This window comes from Mya arenaria, chromosome 9 (genome assembly GCF_026914265.1).
Source record: "Mya arenaria isolate MELC-2E11 chromosome 9, ASM2691426v1".
Taxonomy (NCBI): domain Eukaryota; kingdom Metazoa; phylum Mollusca; class Bivalvia; order Myida; family Myidae; genus Mya; species Mya arenaria.
Window position 1 is genome coordinate 13845886 of NC_069130.1, and position 14652 is coordinate 13860537.

The window sequence follows — 14652 nt, forward strand, 5'->3', positions numbered from 1 at the left end:
ACTGCATTTGTTGACTTTACCAAGTCATTGGAGTTTAATATGTTTGTTAGGTGTAGCTTTACTTTAAATAAACAACTCCCTCAACATAAACAACATATTTAGATTACAACTTTAGCTATAAAACAGCTGTAGGTGAATTTGATAGGACTAAACTGTTATCATATTGTAACTTTTAACTCAGTTCGCCATACTCGACTAGCATCTCCAACACCAATGTCGTCCTGCTGAGTCTTAGAGCAACTCTTGACTCTTGTACCGCTGTATGACACAACGACAAGCACCATTGCTAGAGGCTGTTTGGCGGTTTAAATTGGACTTCAACAGCAATACGTTTCGTTTTAAACTAATGAAGTGGTGGTCTACTTTCTCTTTTTACACATGTACAGTCGAGCCCCCTTGGCTCGAACTCGCTTTGATCGAATTCCCCGTTTGCTCGATCTGGATTTAAAGGACCGATTTCTTTAAACTGAATGTAAGCAATTTCGCTTAAGTAGACTCGAAATATTTTCGTCGGTCCCTGGGAGTTCGAGCCAACAAGTTTCGACTGTAATTGCAATACATATTGAACGCTTAGTGGTCAAATTCATCAGGTGCAATCATTTGTAACGTAAACATTTATTATTATTGTACTATTAATTGGTTAAAAATTTCTTGAGATTTATATATTAAAACGCTGTTGTGTTCTTTTTAATGTTTTTTTATCGAAGTCGCAAAAAGATTAACATAGTCATTTTCGTAATCAACAAACTCATAACATTTTCACCCTTTTGTCGATATCAGTTCGATTGGAATAGATCACTTTTCAGGGAACAGGAAGTAGATTACTAGAAGGTAATTCCACCATTTTGTCTAGCGGATCTCTGAAGGTAGTTAATTTAATTACGTTTTTATTCTTTAATTTTGGCAAAAATGTATACAATGTAGATAGTTGTTTATCAACGTTTATAAAGTAACTAGTGAAACTAAAAACAAGAGTTGTATGACCAAACATATCGAAATTTAGATCATTATTATTTGTTTAATATTTGATCAACAAGAAAGTAATTTAGTTTTCATTTTACTTCTTTAAAGTCTGATTTATTTCTGAAGTACATGTCAATAAAATATTGTACAATCGATCACAATAACCGACACAGTTGAACAGTTTTACCTAAAATGTAAATGTATGAATGGTGTAATGTTTGTTTGTATATTCCCTTGTCTTAAATGTTTCACTTACAGCAATGGATACATATAGCATCAACATCCAAATGGCGCACAGTGAGAAAAATACATGGAGCGTTTTTAGCTCGACTATTCGAAGAATAAGGAGAGCTATACTACTCACCCAAGCGTCGGCGTCTGCGGTTAAGGTTTTGCATGTTAGCACCTTTAGGTCATTATCTCAGCAAATGCATCATGTATTGCATTGAAACTTTATATGCATTCCCAACTATCCAACCTACTTAATGAATTAAGTTAGATAACACTTATTCGAATATAATGCAAATTATGGGTCTTTATTATTTAACTTAGAAAATGGTTAAGGTTTTGCATATAAGCACACATAGGTTAATATCTCATCAACGACTTGATGTATTGCATTGATACTTTATACAATGGTACTCAACCATCCAACCTACTAAAATAATTAAGTAAGAAAACTCTATTTTGCATAGAATGCAAATTATGGCCCTTTATTATTTGACTTAAAAATTCTGGTTAAGGTTTTGCATGTTAACAAATTTAGGTCAATATCGTAGTTAATACATCATGTGCTGCATTTAAACTTTAGACAAGTGTTCCCAACTATCAATTTTACTTAATTAATCAAGTTAGATAACTCTATCTTGAATATAATCCAAACTATTGCCCTTTATTATTCAACATAGCAATTCTGGTTAAAATTTTGCATGTAAGCACACATAGGTTAATATCTCAGCAACTACTTATACAGCGGTATTCAACCATCCAATCTACTTGAAAACCTAAGTTAAATTACTCTGTTTTGCAAATGATGGCCCTTAAATGTTCGACTTAGAAATTCTTTCTCTAAGGTTTTGCATGTAACCAAATCAATATCTCAGTAAATACATCATGTATTGCATTGAAACTTTATACATGTGCTCCCAACTATCCAACCTTCTAAATTAATTAAATAATTCATTAAGATAACTCTGTCTTGCATATGATATAAATTTTTCCCCTTTATTATTCAACTTAGCACTTATGGTTAAGGTTTTGCATGTACGCACATGTAAGTTAATAACTCAGCAACAACTTGATGTATTGCATTGAAATTTTAAACAATCAAGTATGATAAATCTATCTTGCATATTATACAAATTAGAAATTCTTGAAAAGGTTTTGCATTTAATCTTATTTTACAGTGATCCATGCATGTTTCACTAAAACTTTGTAATTATTATATTTAAAGCGGAGAAATAGTCGAGAGCGCTGTCTCTGTGACAGCCCTTGTTTAAATTATGCGCCTATATCTATAATAATATTCGATTTTTTTAAAACATTTTATTCACTCTTTCAAATATTTCCTTTCTCGCAGGCATACACATAAACAGGCAATGAATCAATTTCTGATAAGTCAGATATGTACGTCGGGTGTAAGAACCAACTGACCGCACCAATTGAAATTAACTAAACCATCAATTACTAGAACATGTACGTGAAAATCTTGCATTGAACGTATAGTAAAATGACCGCTACATGAAATGAGGTCTCATTAAATAATACATCCTAACCGCCAATGGGATTTTGGCATCAGTTGAAAACAGTTCATTTGAAATGATAATTGTTTTGAAGTTTTCAAATTATTTGTTCAAGTGCAAAGAGTCTCAGTGTCTAAAGTACAAAAGTATTTAAGTCTTATCGTTAAAACAGCTTAATGCTGATATTAATCAGAGTCCACTCCCTCGGGTGAATATAAAATTTCAAGAAGCTTTGAGAACGTGCCACTAGTGTAGCTCAAACCCTCAAAACTATGGTTGGGAAGCAGAAACAATAAAATCACTCTCAACCTTACATGTCTGTCTTATTTTCATGCAGCGTGTTGTTTTATCAACCATGGCAAGCAATGCTCAAAGCAAGGCACTGTTGGTTGCGGCTTTCGACTTCGGAACCACATACAGCGGTTATGCGTTCTCATTCCAAGACGACCCCAACAAGATTCAGACAAACCAGAACTGGTACGCCGGTGGTGGGGCTTCAAGATTGGTGTCACTGAAAACATCGACATCTGTCCTTCTGAACCCTAAGGGAGAGTTTGACAAGTTTGGTTTCGAGGCCGAAGACAAGTACGCAATTCTAGCTGAAGATGATGAGCACAACGGCTGGAGGCTTTTTAGGAGGTTTAAGATGGTTCTGCATAGAAATAAGGTAATTCATTAATAAAAAATATTCAACTTGATGAACGTATTTAGAGAAGTAGCCAAACACAAATCAGCGAAGAAAACAAGTAGCCATGTAGCCAAATAAAATTAGCCGAGTAGCCAAGTAGGCAAACACAAATTAGCCGGATAGCAAAGTCGCCAAACACAAATTAGCATATTCCCAAAACACAAATTAGCCAAACTGGCCAAGCAACCAAACTTTAATAAAACGATGCCTTTGTTTATAGGAACAAGGTTCAAAGTCTTACATGCATTAAACGAGAAATACACGCATATGGTCTAGCAGCAGCAAACACAGATTACTTTGATTTAAAAATATCCTTATGAATACATGTTATCTTTGATACTGTCTTCAATTGGGGTGGAATAAAAACATGTTTATGAGTTCTCAACGTCGCATTTATCCCGATATGTATCAGTAAGAGCAAATTAAATACGGGAGCGTAACTAAAACCATCACCAACTTGAAAGCAATAAAGTGTTGTGTTTAACAAATACAATTTAACTTCAGCACTTGACGAAAGACGTTAAGGTAGAGGACTTTAGTGGAAAACAGATGACGGCTTTCCCGCTGTTTGTCATGTCGATCAAGTACCTGAGAGAACATCTACGCAAGGCGGTTACTACGCAAAAGATTGGAGTCGAGGAAACTGACATATTCTACGTGTTGACCGTTCCGGCTATCTGGGATGACAATGCCAAGAGATTTATGAGGGACGCGGCTATAGAAGTAAGACGTTTTTTGTTGTATTGGTTACAGCATTGAGAGTAAATTGGCACTGGCATGATCATTCCGACGATGTATATCGTTGGCTGAGGTCCATTCACTTCCGTGAGCTCACTGAACTGTCGTTACACTTACATATGGCCTAATGTAGTAATTGATATATTTTTCATATTAAACCGAACACCCCGATGTGATTATTGATATTTCTCATATTATACCGAACGCATTGCATTCTTAAAATAACAAATTTCATATAGGCTATATTAGTACAGACCTGTTTGATAGTATTTAAGTTAAAACTTTCATGTCACTTGAAATAATATGTTCATGAGTAGGGCTTCCATCCATGTAATATTAATATAAAGTTATTATCTTAATATAGAACGTCAAAGCAATGAACTAAGATAGACACCTAAAATAGCTCTGACAAGAGAAAACTCGTAGACTTCATTCTTTAGTCGTAGTTCATTATTTCAAACTGATAAATGGACAAGTATCTGTGAATAGTTTGTGTATTGAAGTACTTACATTGAATCTGAAGGGCATTGTCACATACTATTGAATTCGTAACAAGTCTAATTGTATTAACATACACGAATGTGAAACTTTGTTGTAAAGGCTGGTGTAGACCCGAAGCGCCTTAAGCTGGCCTTGGAGCCGGAGTGTGCCTCTGTCTGGTGCGAGACGTTGGGTATGGACATGAAAGGCGCTGTAGCGTTTCAAGGATCACAGTACATGGTTGTCGATCTTGGAGGTAAGGGATCATAAAGTATTCTACTGAAAAAACAACAAGTTATTATAATCAGTGTTCTATTTGTCACTTTCACTCTTTCTGTGTTATTGTCCCAATTTACTTATTTGTTTAATTACGATTTAGTCAATATCGTTTTTTTTAATTTTGGTTTCGACAGGTAACGTTTACCTTAAATACATGAAAAAAAACAATTTATCATTGTTTTAAAATGCAGGAGGCACCGCAGATATATCTGTCCTTGAAAGAAAACCAGATGGAACCCTGAAGGAAATCCACAAAGCCAGTGGGGGCTCGTGGGGAGGCATCTATGTGGATGAAAATTACATGAAAATGTTGAATGAATTGTTTGGGGAAAAAGCTCTCACTGAACTCCGAAAGACTGAAATGAATGATTATTTCGATGTCACTCGGGAATTTGAACATAAGAAACGGTCATTTGACACTTACAAAACAAAGCAGATAATTGTTCGTGTTTCTGCCTCGCTGAGAGATCTTGCGGAAAAGTATTCATCCAAATCTTTAGAGGAACGAATTGCGTCCTTGAAAGTGCGAGAAAATGCCATCACCATGAGAGGCAAAGACAAGCTGAAGATTGATACAACAGTTGTCCAATCATGGTTTAAAAGACCAATCGATCTGCTGATCCAGCATCTGAAGTCTCTTTTAGCTGAACCAAAGATACAAAGCGTGCGAACCGTTATTCTGGTGGGCGGTTTCGGTGAAAGCCCGTACGTTCAGGAGAGAATCAGGAATGAATTAGCCGGCATGAGAGTGATCGTTCCTGCAGACGCGGGTCTCGCCGTGTTGAAAGGCGCCGTTAGGTTTGGACACAACCCCGTTATTGTCTCCTCTAGGATCATGAAATACACGTATGGGGTGAATGGGTTTGTCAAGTTTGATGAACAGAAGCACCCAGAGGAGAAGAAGGTTTTGAAAAATGGAGAGTGGTTGGTGAAGGATTGTTTCAAGGTGTACGTGCGAGTAAAGGAGGAGGTGAGAGTGGACCAACAGGTGACAATGCAGAGTCTTCCTATTAGTAAAACATCCCTCACATCTGTCTACAGAACAACACAAGAGTACCCGGAGTACACAACAGACACCGGATGTGAACTGCTCGGGTCAATTGAGCTCGAAAACAGCACCGTTATTCCGTTTAATGAACAGAAAACTGAAGACACGTTCATGTTCGGGGATACAGAACTTCTCGTGAAAACAAAGAACATAACCACTGGAAAAGAAGCCTTTATGACATTTGAGTGCTTCAAATAAAACGTGTTGGATATTTTTATATAGGCTTAAGACGAACTGCTGCCCCTAACCTCCATAAGCAAAACGAGTTTTCCCAAAACAAAAAAAAAATCCCAATAAAAAGCGAGCTTCCTTAAAGCAAGTGAATTTTCCCCAAAGCGAGTAAAATGACCAGTGATCAAAAATAAGCGAATACAAGTTATTGCGACAATGTAAAACACTACACAATCAGAAAATCAGCGGTTCAGCAGTTTTCGGGGCGATGTGGGAAGCAGAAAACATTTACAGCAAAAAGGCACATTTAGCCCGGCAGATTAAGTCAATATTAAGAAAAATCGTTCAGTTTGTGATACAAGCATAAAAAATGCATAGGTTGTCCTATAAGGTTACTTGTTCGGAAAAACCCGTTAGCCATCTTATTTTTCAAAATGGCGACCATTTTCAAGATGGCCGCCAATCCCGATTGAAAAATATAGTTTTAATACTATTATAGGAAACTGTATGTAATGTTTGTCTACTTTATATAAATCATGTTTAATTAATTGTTTGTTTAAGTGTAATTGTTCTAATCACATGGTAATAACGCATGATCTAAATAAATCTTGAAATACAAAAGTTGACCAAACAGTTATATCTTAATGATTTTGGTTTGTGATACAATCATCAAAATTGCATAAGAATTCTATTTAGGTTACTTGTTTGAAAAAACCTGTTAGCCATCTTCTTTTTTTTAAATGGCGGCCATTTTGAAGATGGCCGCTAATTCCAATTAAAAGAAATTATTACAATACAAAAGTTGACAAAACAGTTATATCTAAATATTTTTTGTTGGTGATACAATCATCAAAATTTACATAAGTATTCCTATAAGGTTACTTGTTTGGAAAAATCCGTTAGCCATCCTTTTTTCAAAATGGCGGCCATTTTCAAGATGGCCGCCAATCCGATTGAAAGATGTTATTCTTGATACAAAAGTTGACCAAACAGTTCTATCTTAAAGATTTGGGTTCGTGATGCAATCATTAAAATTTGCAATAGTATTTCTATTAGGTAACTTGTTTATAAAAACCCGTTAGCCATCTTTGTTCAAAATGGCGGCCATTTTCAAGACGGCCGCCAATCCCGACTAAAAGAAATTATTCTTAATACAAAAATGATTAAAAAGTTCTATCATAATGCATTTGGGTTGAAACAGTACATTTGCTTTAAAAGAGAAACAAAATTATATAAAACTTTTTAGAAAGCTCTTACTATCACTTACGACAAAGCACAACCACGCACTGGTAAAACCACTGCCGTAAAACTCAGCATGTGGTTTAATGTCAGCTAAATAATCTTTAGTAAAGCTAAGTGTCCCAGATGCTAAATAACAAGCCCCATATCTATAGTCTTGTTAAATGCAGGACCAGTAAGATCATAATTAATACAATGAAAACTACAGGGACAAGCCCAGTTGTCGAACATTCAAAAATAAACTCTTTTAAGGTGACAGGCAAACGCCCAATCGACAATGAACTATAGACACAAACATATAAACATCACATACACAAATGCAAATACAAACACGCAAAACAAACTTACACCATATAAACAAAAACAAACACAAGAAACAAACCATACTACATGTATCATCAACATTGCTTTACCCTCAAATGATGGGATTACCTTCCAGGAACGGTCTGTAAAACAAAAGTTCACTGGAACTCGAGTCTATTTGGAGCTTGAACTTGTTAGCATGACCATAACCTCACTAGCCCCATCATCATGTATGAGAAATTACTTAATATATAAGCCTCATTAGAGCACGCAATCAACTTGAAAACAATAAAGAATAATGCAAATAAATAAAAAATAAACTGATGAATTAATTTCAAGTACTCAGCGACCAGATACCAACATCGTCTGTCAATAAAGCAATCAAGCCGTAACAACAGTGCTAGGTCTTAAGAGATACTATCAAGTAATTTAAAGACAACTATCTGACATAGCTTGCCTTAACAAGGTTTAAAATGTTGTCTATATTTAGTCATATAATGAAAGTATCATTGTACAAACAAGATGGAAAAACACAATCTACGCATTAGCAAAACAGTGTCATTGGCCAGAAAAGAAAGGTGAAGACAAGTTTGGCATTATGTCTTTGGTCTGCTATTAAACTGGTGGCATTTCAGTCCACTTTAACCATCAAATTATGAGATGAATAGGAGCCGTTGATGAGGCAGGAACTACTTCCTCAGGGACAGCAAAATGCTTTTTTCCTGCTTCAAGTGCCACTATGACACGGCAAATGCACCAGATTACAGCTAGCACTCTCTTCAAGCTTCACGCTACTTAAAAAAGACTACATGCTGTACAATGTCAGTGAGTATTCAGGGGCCAATGAACATATGTACCGTTGACTGCTGTAAAAGGCGCAAAACTGAAAGTCCACTATATCAATTTCTAGTATTGACAGTAATTCTAGTAATCTTGTCCCTGGTCTGATCATTCTGTGAAGCAGAATTTACTTTAAACGATCGATTGTCGTGCCTGCAGATACCACTCACTTTTGCAAATAACAGTGTGAACTATACGTGTTGGCCCCCAATACATCTAAGACACATGTTGGTGCTTGAGCATGCACATCCTTAGCTGCAGAATTCCATAACGGAATATCTGTTGTTCACGAATCTAATCGTGAAATTTCAGCATAAGCTATTGACCAAGCTTATGAGAAAGCTAGGGCTGTTATCAAAGGTGATGGTGCTGCCATTGGTGCGACTGAGAACCCATATGAACTATGACGGTGGACGGCGCCATGGTGCTGGAGCTGAAGTCCGTCACTTGGTTGTTCAGTATGAATTTGCATTTAAAGTCAAGGATGCAAATAAAAATACCAGACATAACGAACATAAATAACATACACAAAAGGCTTTCTTAGAAGCTGTACACTAAAATGATACGGGCAGTGCTATTACTGGGGATTATAAAGGATATTTTTACACTGGATACAACATGTTTTGCACATCTTAATGCTGCTAAAATGGTTGCTTAGTATTATGATCACGGTATAACCCGCTTCAATAAGATCCTGAAAGGGATGGATACAGTGCTTATTTTATTTTTTTTTATTTTGAATTTAACTCACTTTCTGGTAACAAAAAAAAGCAATTATTCTTGTAATATGGATGCAATCTCAACAATTCTACAATACATGTTGACTTAAAAGTGTGAAATAATGTGAAGCCTAAAATATTCATAATTTTATAATTCTTTTTGCATATGCATGCAAATGTTTTTTTAAACTTATTATGTTATCTTCTTTCGAAAAAACTTCTTTCTTATCTCTCGAAACACCTCACGTGGTTGTATGGCTAGTGACAAGTGTTCTACCTGCTAAATATTGCACCTTAAAATACTTATATCTTGACTTTTTGAAAAGATTATTTTTTGGTCCTTCATAACCACTTTTGCACTATGGCAATTCCTTACTGACCTCGAATAACTATAAGTTAATGACTATATAATACTCAATGAACATACTTTGGGGTTGAGATTGATTCTTTAAATGTTTTGTCTGTTGGTTGCCCTTTCGTTAACATGCGTTCTAATACATTTCGATCAAGAAAAGGGATTTACAATGATAAATCTGACTAGCAAATGTTATTTTTATTTACTCTTGCATCGATATATGTTCACATATATCGTGAACTAGATTGTTGAGGTACGTATTATATTTTCTTTCGAAATTGTTATGTTTTTTATCATCAATCATAACTGTTTAAAACATAACATGTTAAAAAATGGCCACGTGTCATCTGCAAATGATGATTCAAATGTATATGAGACCGCTTATACTCGATGAGTCCCGCAATTGACACTTTTTCGTGACTTTGGCCGATGTAAATTGCCAAATTTGTTGCATAGGCCTTTAAACAATTTCTTTCAAGCATAACTTTTACGTGAAAGTAAGGTTTTTTATGCTTAAGTGTTATGTTAAAGATGAGTTTATTTGAAATAACTGTCATTCTGCTTAAATGAACATAACGATGAAAGTAAAGCTTTCCCTTGTGAATTCAGTCAAGTATGCTGATTTGCATATGATTGATTATCCGAAATCGCTTGTAATTTTCGTCTTTAAATCTTTAAATTAAGTTGATTTAGATATTATGTGTTGCAAAGGGAAGTGTGCAAACTTAAATAAAAAAAAACTTTAAAAGGCTCTATATCCGATCACACAAATGTCTGATTTATTTTGCTATCTCGGTAACAGGAATATTCTTTAATCTATATTATAACTTTATAAGGGTCACTTACTTTGCTTTGTAATCGGCTTGAAAGCAAAGAAATCCCATCAGAGATATATTGAATGGCGTTGAAGTTTACCCAAATATCTTTAACCAAATTGAAATTGTGTTTTATTCAAAAATGTCCAGACGACCAAATCAAAAGTACTTCATTCAAAAGGTTTATATTTTATAACATTTAAGTCTGAAATTAAGGCATGAACTTTACATAGGTGATTTGAGAGCAAAGCAAACTATAGAAAAACGCTTTTAACAGACAGACATACGGACAGACGATGGATGGATGGATGGATGGACAGACAGATTGACAAAGACGTTTATTGTTGAACAATTACGCTTAATTTGAATTCTAGAACTCTATTTCTTTAGTATATTGACCGGAATCTGCATGTCTAGAATTCATATTCTATAAAAAAAAATCTGAATCATGTCATGCTTGTTAACAGTAAAATAGATCAAAACAGAGTTTAAAATTACTTAAAAATGCACCTGGATCCGTAGAATCAATAACGTTGAATATTACTCCCCAGAAAAAAAATCGTTGATTACACTCATCTCATAAGTTAATGTCAATAGCACTTCTCGGCTCACCGATAACAGCGATCGCGTTTTAGCGTAAATAATCACGTCTAATCGATGGTTTTTCAAAGCTTATCCTCGACAAATATATATCAAATACTGTTTCTTTTTAAATTTCGATTATTTTTGCATTCTGCTGGGGGAGCATATGATGTATCGTTTTGAAGAGTAAAGATAATTGAGGAAACTACTACTAATTGGGTGTTAGGCGGAAACCTTAACCACTAGACATTTCACATCTACACATATATTTTGTTTAAGAGCAGCGTGTTATCCTAATGAACAATGGCAAGCAATGCTCAAAGCAATACTCTGATGGTGGCAGCTTTCGACTTTGGAACCACGTATAGCGGTTATGCGTGCTCCTTCAGACACGACCCTAATAATATTCAGACAAATCAGAACTGGTACGCAGGCGGTGGTGCTTCAAGATTAGTTTCACTGAAGACGCCTACATCCGTCCTTTTAAATCCAAAGGAAGGGTTTGAAAAGTTTGGTTTTGAGGCCGAGGACAAGTATGCAAGCCTAGCTGAAGATGATAAGCATTACGGCTGGAGACCTTTTCGGAGGTTTAAGATGGTGCTGCATAGCAATAAGGTATGTAATTAATACAGAACACACTATGCTAACATAATACACATACTTTTGCTAGCAATTTTTTCCATACAAATGTGAAGTTAGTCAATATATTTATATGCTATACATGATAACACATTATATTTTGTATTATACACTCTCATGTCAATTAACTTATTATTTTGTTTTCTGTGTTTGTATCATTATCTATATTATTGTTTGACTGTATACCATTTACATACATGTATATATGAAAAAATGTGTGATTCATAATAAGCTGTACGTGCTTGCATCAGAATAAACTTTATGTTATGTTATGTTATGATAACTAACTCCGAATACTGATACATCTGATTCAAGTCAAGTCAAGTCATATACACTCTTTAACACCCGGATTCACGCCCTCAGTTTTACAATGACAACTGCATGTCAAAAACAATCAACCATACCTTGTTTAATTGCGCATTGCCTATAAACACTCGTCAATAAACACAAACAAAATCCCACGAAAACACACATAATCAACATATAACTTAAGATATTGTTATCAATACAATTTTTTTAGTACACAATCGCACGCTTACCTCAGCACCCACTAAAAGCGAAATCAAACGTAATAGAAAAGAAAACCAAGCATGAACATAAGGAAAATATATAATAATAAAATATAAATAAAAGACTACAAATTATTATTTTATTGTCGTCTTTAGCACTTGACAAAAGACGTAGGGGTGGATGACTTTTGCGGAAAAAAGATGAAGGCTTTCCCGTTGTTTGTCATGTCGATTAAATACCTGAAAGAACACTTATTTGAGGCGATTACGAGGCAAACGACAGGATTCGAGGAAACAGACATCCTGTACGTGTTGACCGTCCCGGCTATCTGGGATGGCAATGCTAAGTGGTTTATGAGGGAAGCGGCAGTCAAAGTAAGACCTGTTTCGCATTGCTAGTAACGAACAGCAATACTCATCACTTGGTATCATATTAACTTAATATAATGATATGCCAGTATTTTTTTTCCCGCAGCCGTGAATCGAACCATGTTCTCTCGTTTGCCGGTGCATACAGTTATATATTTTAGACAACGTCGTGTATTAGTATTACAGAATAGTTGAGAATAAATATAAATTCACACTCAAATATAATCTCAATGGAAACTAGGTCAACACCTATGAATGAATAAAATGTTAAAAGAACTATTCACATTGAAATTTTCAAGGCGAATGTGATATACTATACACAAAACAGGTCTTATTTATTTAAATGGGCTAATACAAAACTTTGATGTAAAGGCTGGAGTAGACCAAAAATGCCTAAAGCTGGCCTTGGAGCCGGAATGTGCCACGGTCCGGTGTGAAACGCTGAGCATGGACTTTAAGGGCGCTGTAACGGTTCAAGGATCACAGTTCATGGTCGTCGACCTTGGAGGTTGGGAACATTTATCAAATCATTAAGTATTCTTCTGAACAAAAAATGAATTCGTCGTTTTCTCCGGTTCCGGATTAATGTCGAAATTTACTTATTGATGTCAGTACAAGTGAGTCAATAATGATTTAACATTTCATTAGTTTCGGCAAGTAACTTTTACCAAAAATACCTGCAACGAAAACAAATGGTGTTGTTTCAAAATTCAGGAGGCACCGCAGATATATCTGTCCATGATTGAAAACCAGATGGAACCATGAAAGAGATCCACAAAGCCAGTGGCAGTCCATGGGGAGGCATTTATGTGGATTAAAATTACATGAAAATGTTGAATGAACTCTTTGGGGAAAAAGCTTTTACCGAACTTTGAAAGACTGAAATGAATGATTATTTTGACGTCATTCGGGAATTCGAACACAAGAAACGGTCATTTGACACTGAAAAAACAAACCAATTTTTTGTTCGTATTTCTGTTTCTCTGAGGGATCTTGCGGAAAAGAATTCTTCCAAATCTTTAGAGGAATGAATTGGGTCTTTAACAATGCGGGAAAATGCCATCGCCACGAAAGGCAAAGACAAGCTAAAGTTTGATACAGCAATTGTCAAAGCCTTGTTTAAAAGACCAATCGATCTGCTGATGCGGCATCTAAAGTCTCTTTTAGCTGAACCAAAGATGCGAAGCGTGCACACCGTTATTCTGGTGGGTGGATTCGGCGAAAGCCCATACGTTCAGAGGAGAATCAAAAGTGAAATAACCGGCGTGAGACTGATCCTCCCATCAGAAGCAGGCCTCGCCGTGTTGAAAGGCGCTGTTCGGTTTGGACTCAGTCCCGATATTGTCTCCTCTAGGATTTTGAAGTACATGTACGGGGTATCTGGATATAGGGATTTTGATGAAAAGAAACATCCAGAGGAGAAGAAGAAATTGCTGAATGGAGAGTGGTCGGTGCCTAAATGTTTAAATGTGTACATTCGGGTGATTGATGAGGTGGAAGTGAATCAACAGGTGATCATGAAAAGTATTCCTACTTGTGAAATTACTCTTACATCCGTCTACAGGACGACACAGGAGAACCCCGAGTACACAACAGACCCCGGATGTGAACTGCTAGGGACTATAAGGCTTGAGTGTAGCAGTGCTATCCCATTACAGCATCAGGTTCTAGAAACTACGTTTATGTTCGGGGATACAGAACTTCTTGTCAAAAAGAAGAACATGAGCACTGGAAAAGTAGCCTATATGGACTTTGAGTGCTTCAAATAAAATGATTTGTAAATAATCAAAATGACTAATTTTCGCTTCTTGCAGAATGTATAAATGTCCCGCAGGCTAACTCGACAAATGTACTACCAACCACGCGTTTTTTGCACTATTCACACATCACCACGATCTGTCCATACCTGCGGACGTTATCTTTTAAATCTCGTTTTCACTAAACGCCTCGATAGAAGCATAATGCTCACCGCGTTATCTTTTTTATATCTTTCCCTGCGTTCCACTGCGTCAAGTGAACGTGATACGCGACGTTGCTCGGGGCTAATTAAAATAATAAAGGTAGCTGTCAATTTTCTGAGGGCTGCTTCTTTGTTCCCGTCCGATTAATTATATATTCTAGTCAGCTTTATTAAACTTGTACAAACTCGGACCATAATCTACAAATCTTGGTT

The 14652-nt window shown here is 35.9% G+C and overlaps 3 protein-coding genes across 8 annotated transcripts in view; all 3 read left to right on the top strand.

The window, feature by feature from the left end:
- The window catches only part of LOC128203302 (heat shock 70 kDa protein 12B-like), a 19360-nt gene extending 12696 nt beyond the window's left edge, over positions 1-6664 (top strand). For 3 of the 6 annotated variants that reach the window (XM_052904663.1, XM_052904664.1, XM_052904662.1), the window contains exons 2-6: positions 807-866; positions 3043-3372; positions 3898-4116; positions 4732-4867; positions 5082-6664. In XM_052904663.1, coding sequence (XP_052760623.1) covers positions 3061-3372; positions 3898-4116; positions 4732-4867; positions 5082-6136 — 1722 coding nt within the window. In that variant the 5' untranslated portion in view covers positions 807-866; positions 3043-3060 and the 3' untranslated portion in view covers positions 6137-6664. The remainder of the gene's footprint in view (positions 1-806; positions 867-3042; positions 3373-3897; positions 4117-4731; positions 4868-5081) is intronic. The other 3 variants (XM_052904668.1, XM_052904666.1, XM_052904665.1) reach the window with 1 other exon arrangement.
- Positions 6665-11265: 4601 nt separating this feature from the next.
- On the top strand, positions 11266-13225 carry LOC128245755 (heat shock 70 kDa protein 12A-like). Its single transcript, XM_052963983.1, has 4 exons — positions 11266-11577; positions 12267-12485; positions 12852-12987; positions 13194-13225. Exons 1-4 carry the CDS (start codon positions 11266-11268, stop codon positions 13223-13225), a joined length of 699 nt encoding a protein of 232 aa, XP_052819943.1.
- Positions 13226-13525: 300 nt separating this feature from the next.
- LOC128245756 (heat shock 70 kDa protein 12A-like) lies at positions 13526-14248 on the top strand. The gene has a single exon (XM_052963985.1). It carries the CDS (start codon positions 13526-13528, stop codon positions 14246-14248), a length of 723 nt encoding a protein of 240 aa, XP_052819945.1.
- Positions 14249-14652: the final 404 nt, after the last annotated feature.

Excerpts from the sequence above, each read along its gene's own strand:
- LOC128245755 (XM_052963983.1), top strand. The coding sequence starts at position 11,266 with ATGGCAAGCAATGCTCAAAGCAATACTCTGATGGTGGCAGCTTTCGAC. Across the intron at positions 11,578-12,266 it reads TGGTGCTGCATAGCAATAAG|CACTTGACAAAAGACGTAGG; the intron begins GTATGTAATTAA and ends TGTCGTCTTTAG. Across the intron at positions 12,486-12,851 it reads TGAGGGAAGCGGCAGTCAAA|GCTGGAGTAGACCAAAAATG; the intron begins GTAAGACCTGTT and ends TTTGATGTAAAG.
- LOC128245756 (XM_052963985.1), top strand. The coding sequence starts at position 13,526 with ATGCGGGAAAATGCCATCGCCACGAAAGGCAAAGACAAGCTAAAGTTT.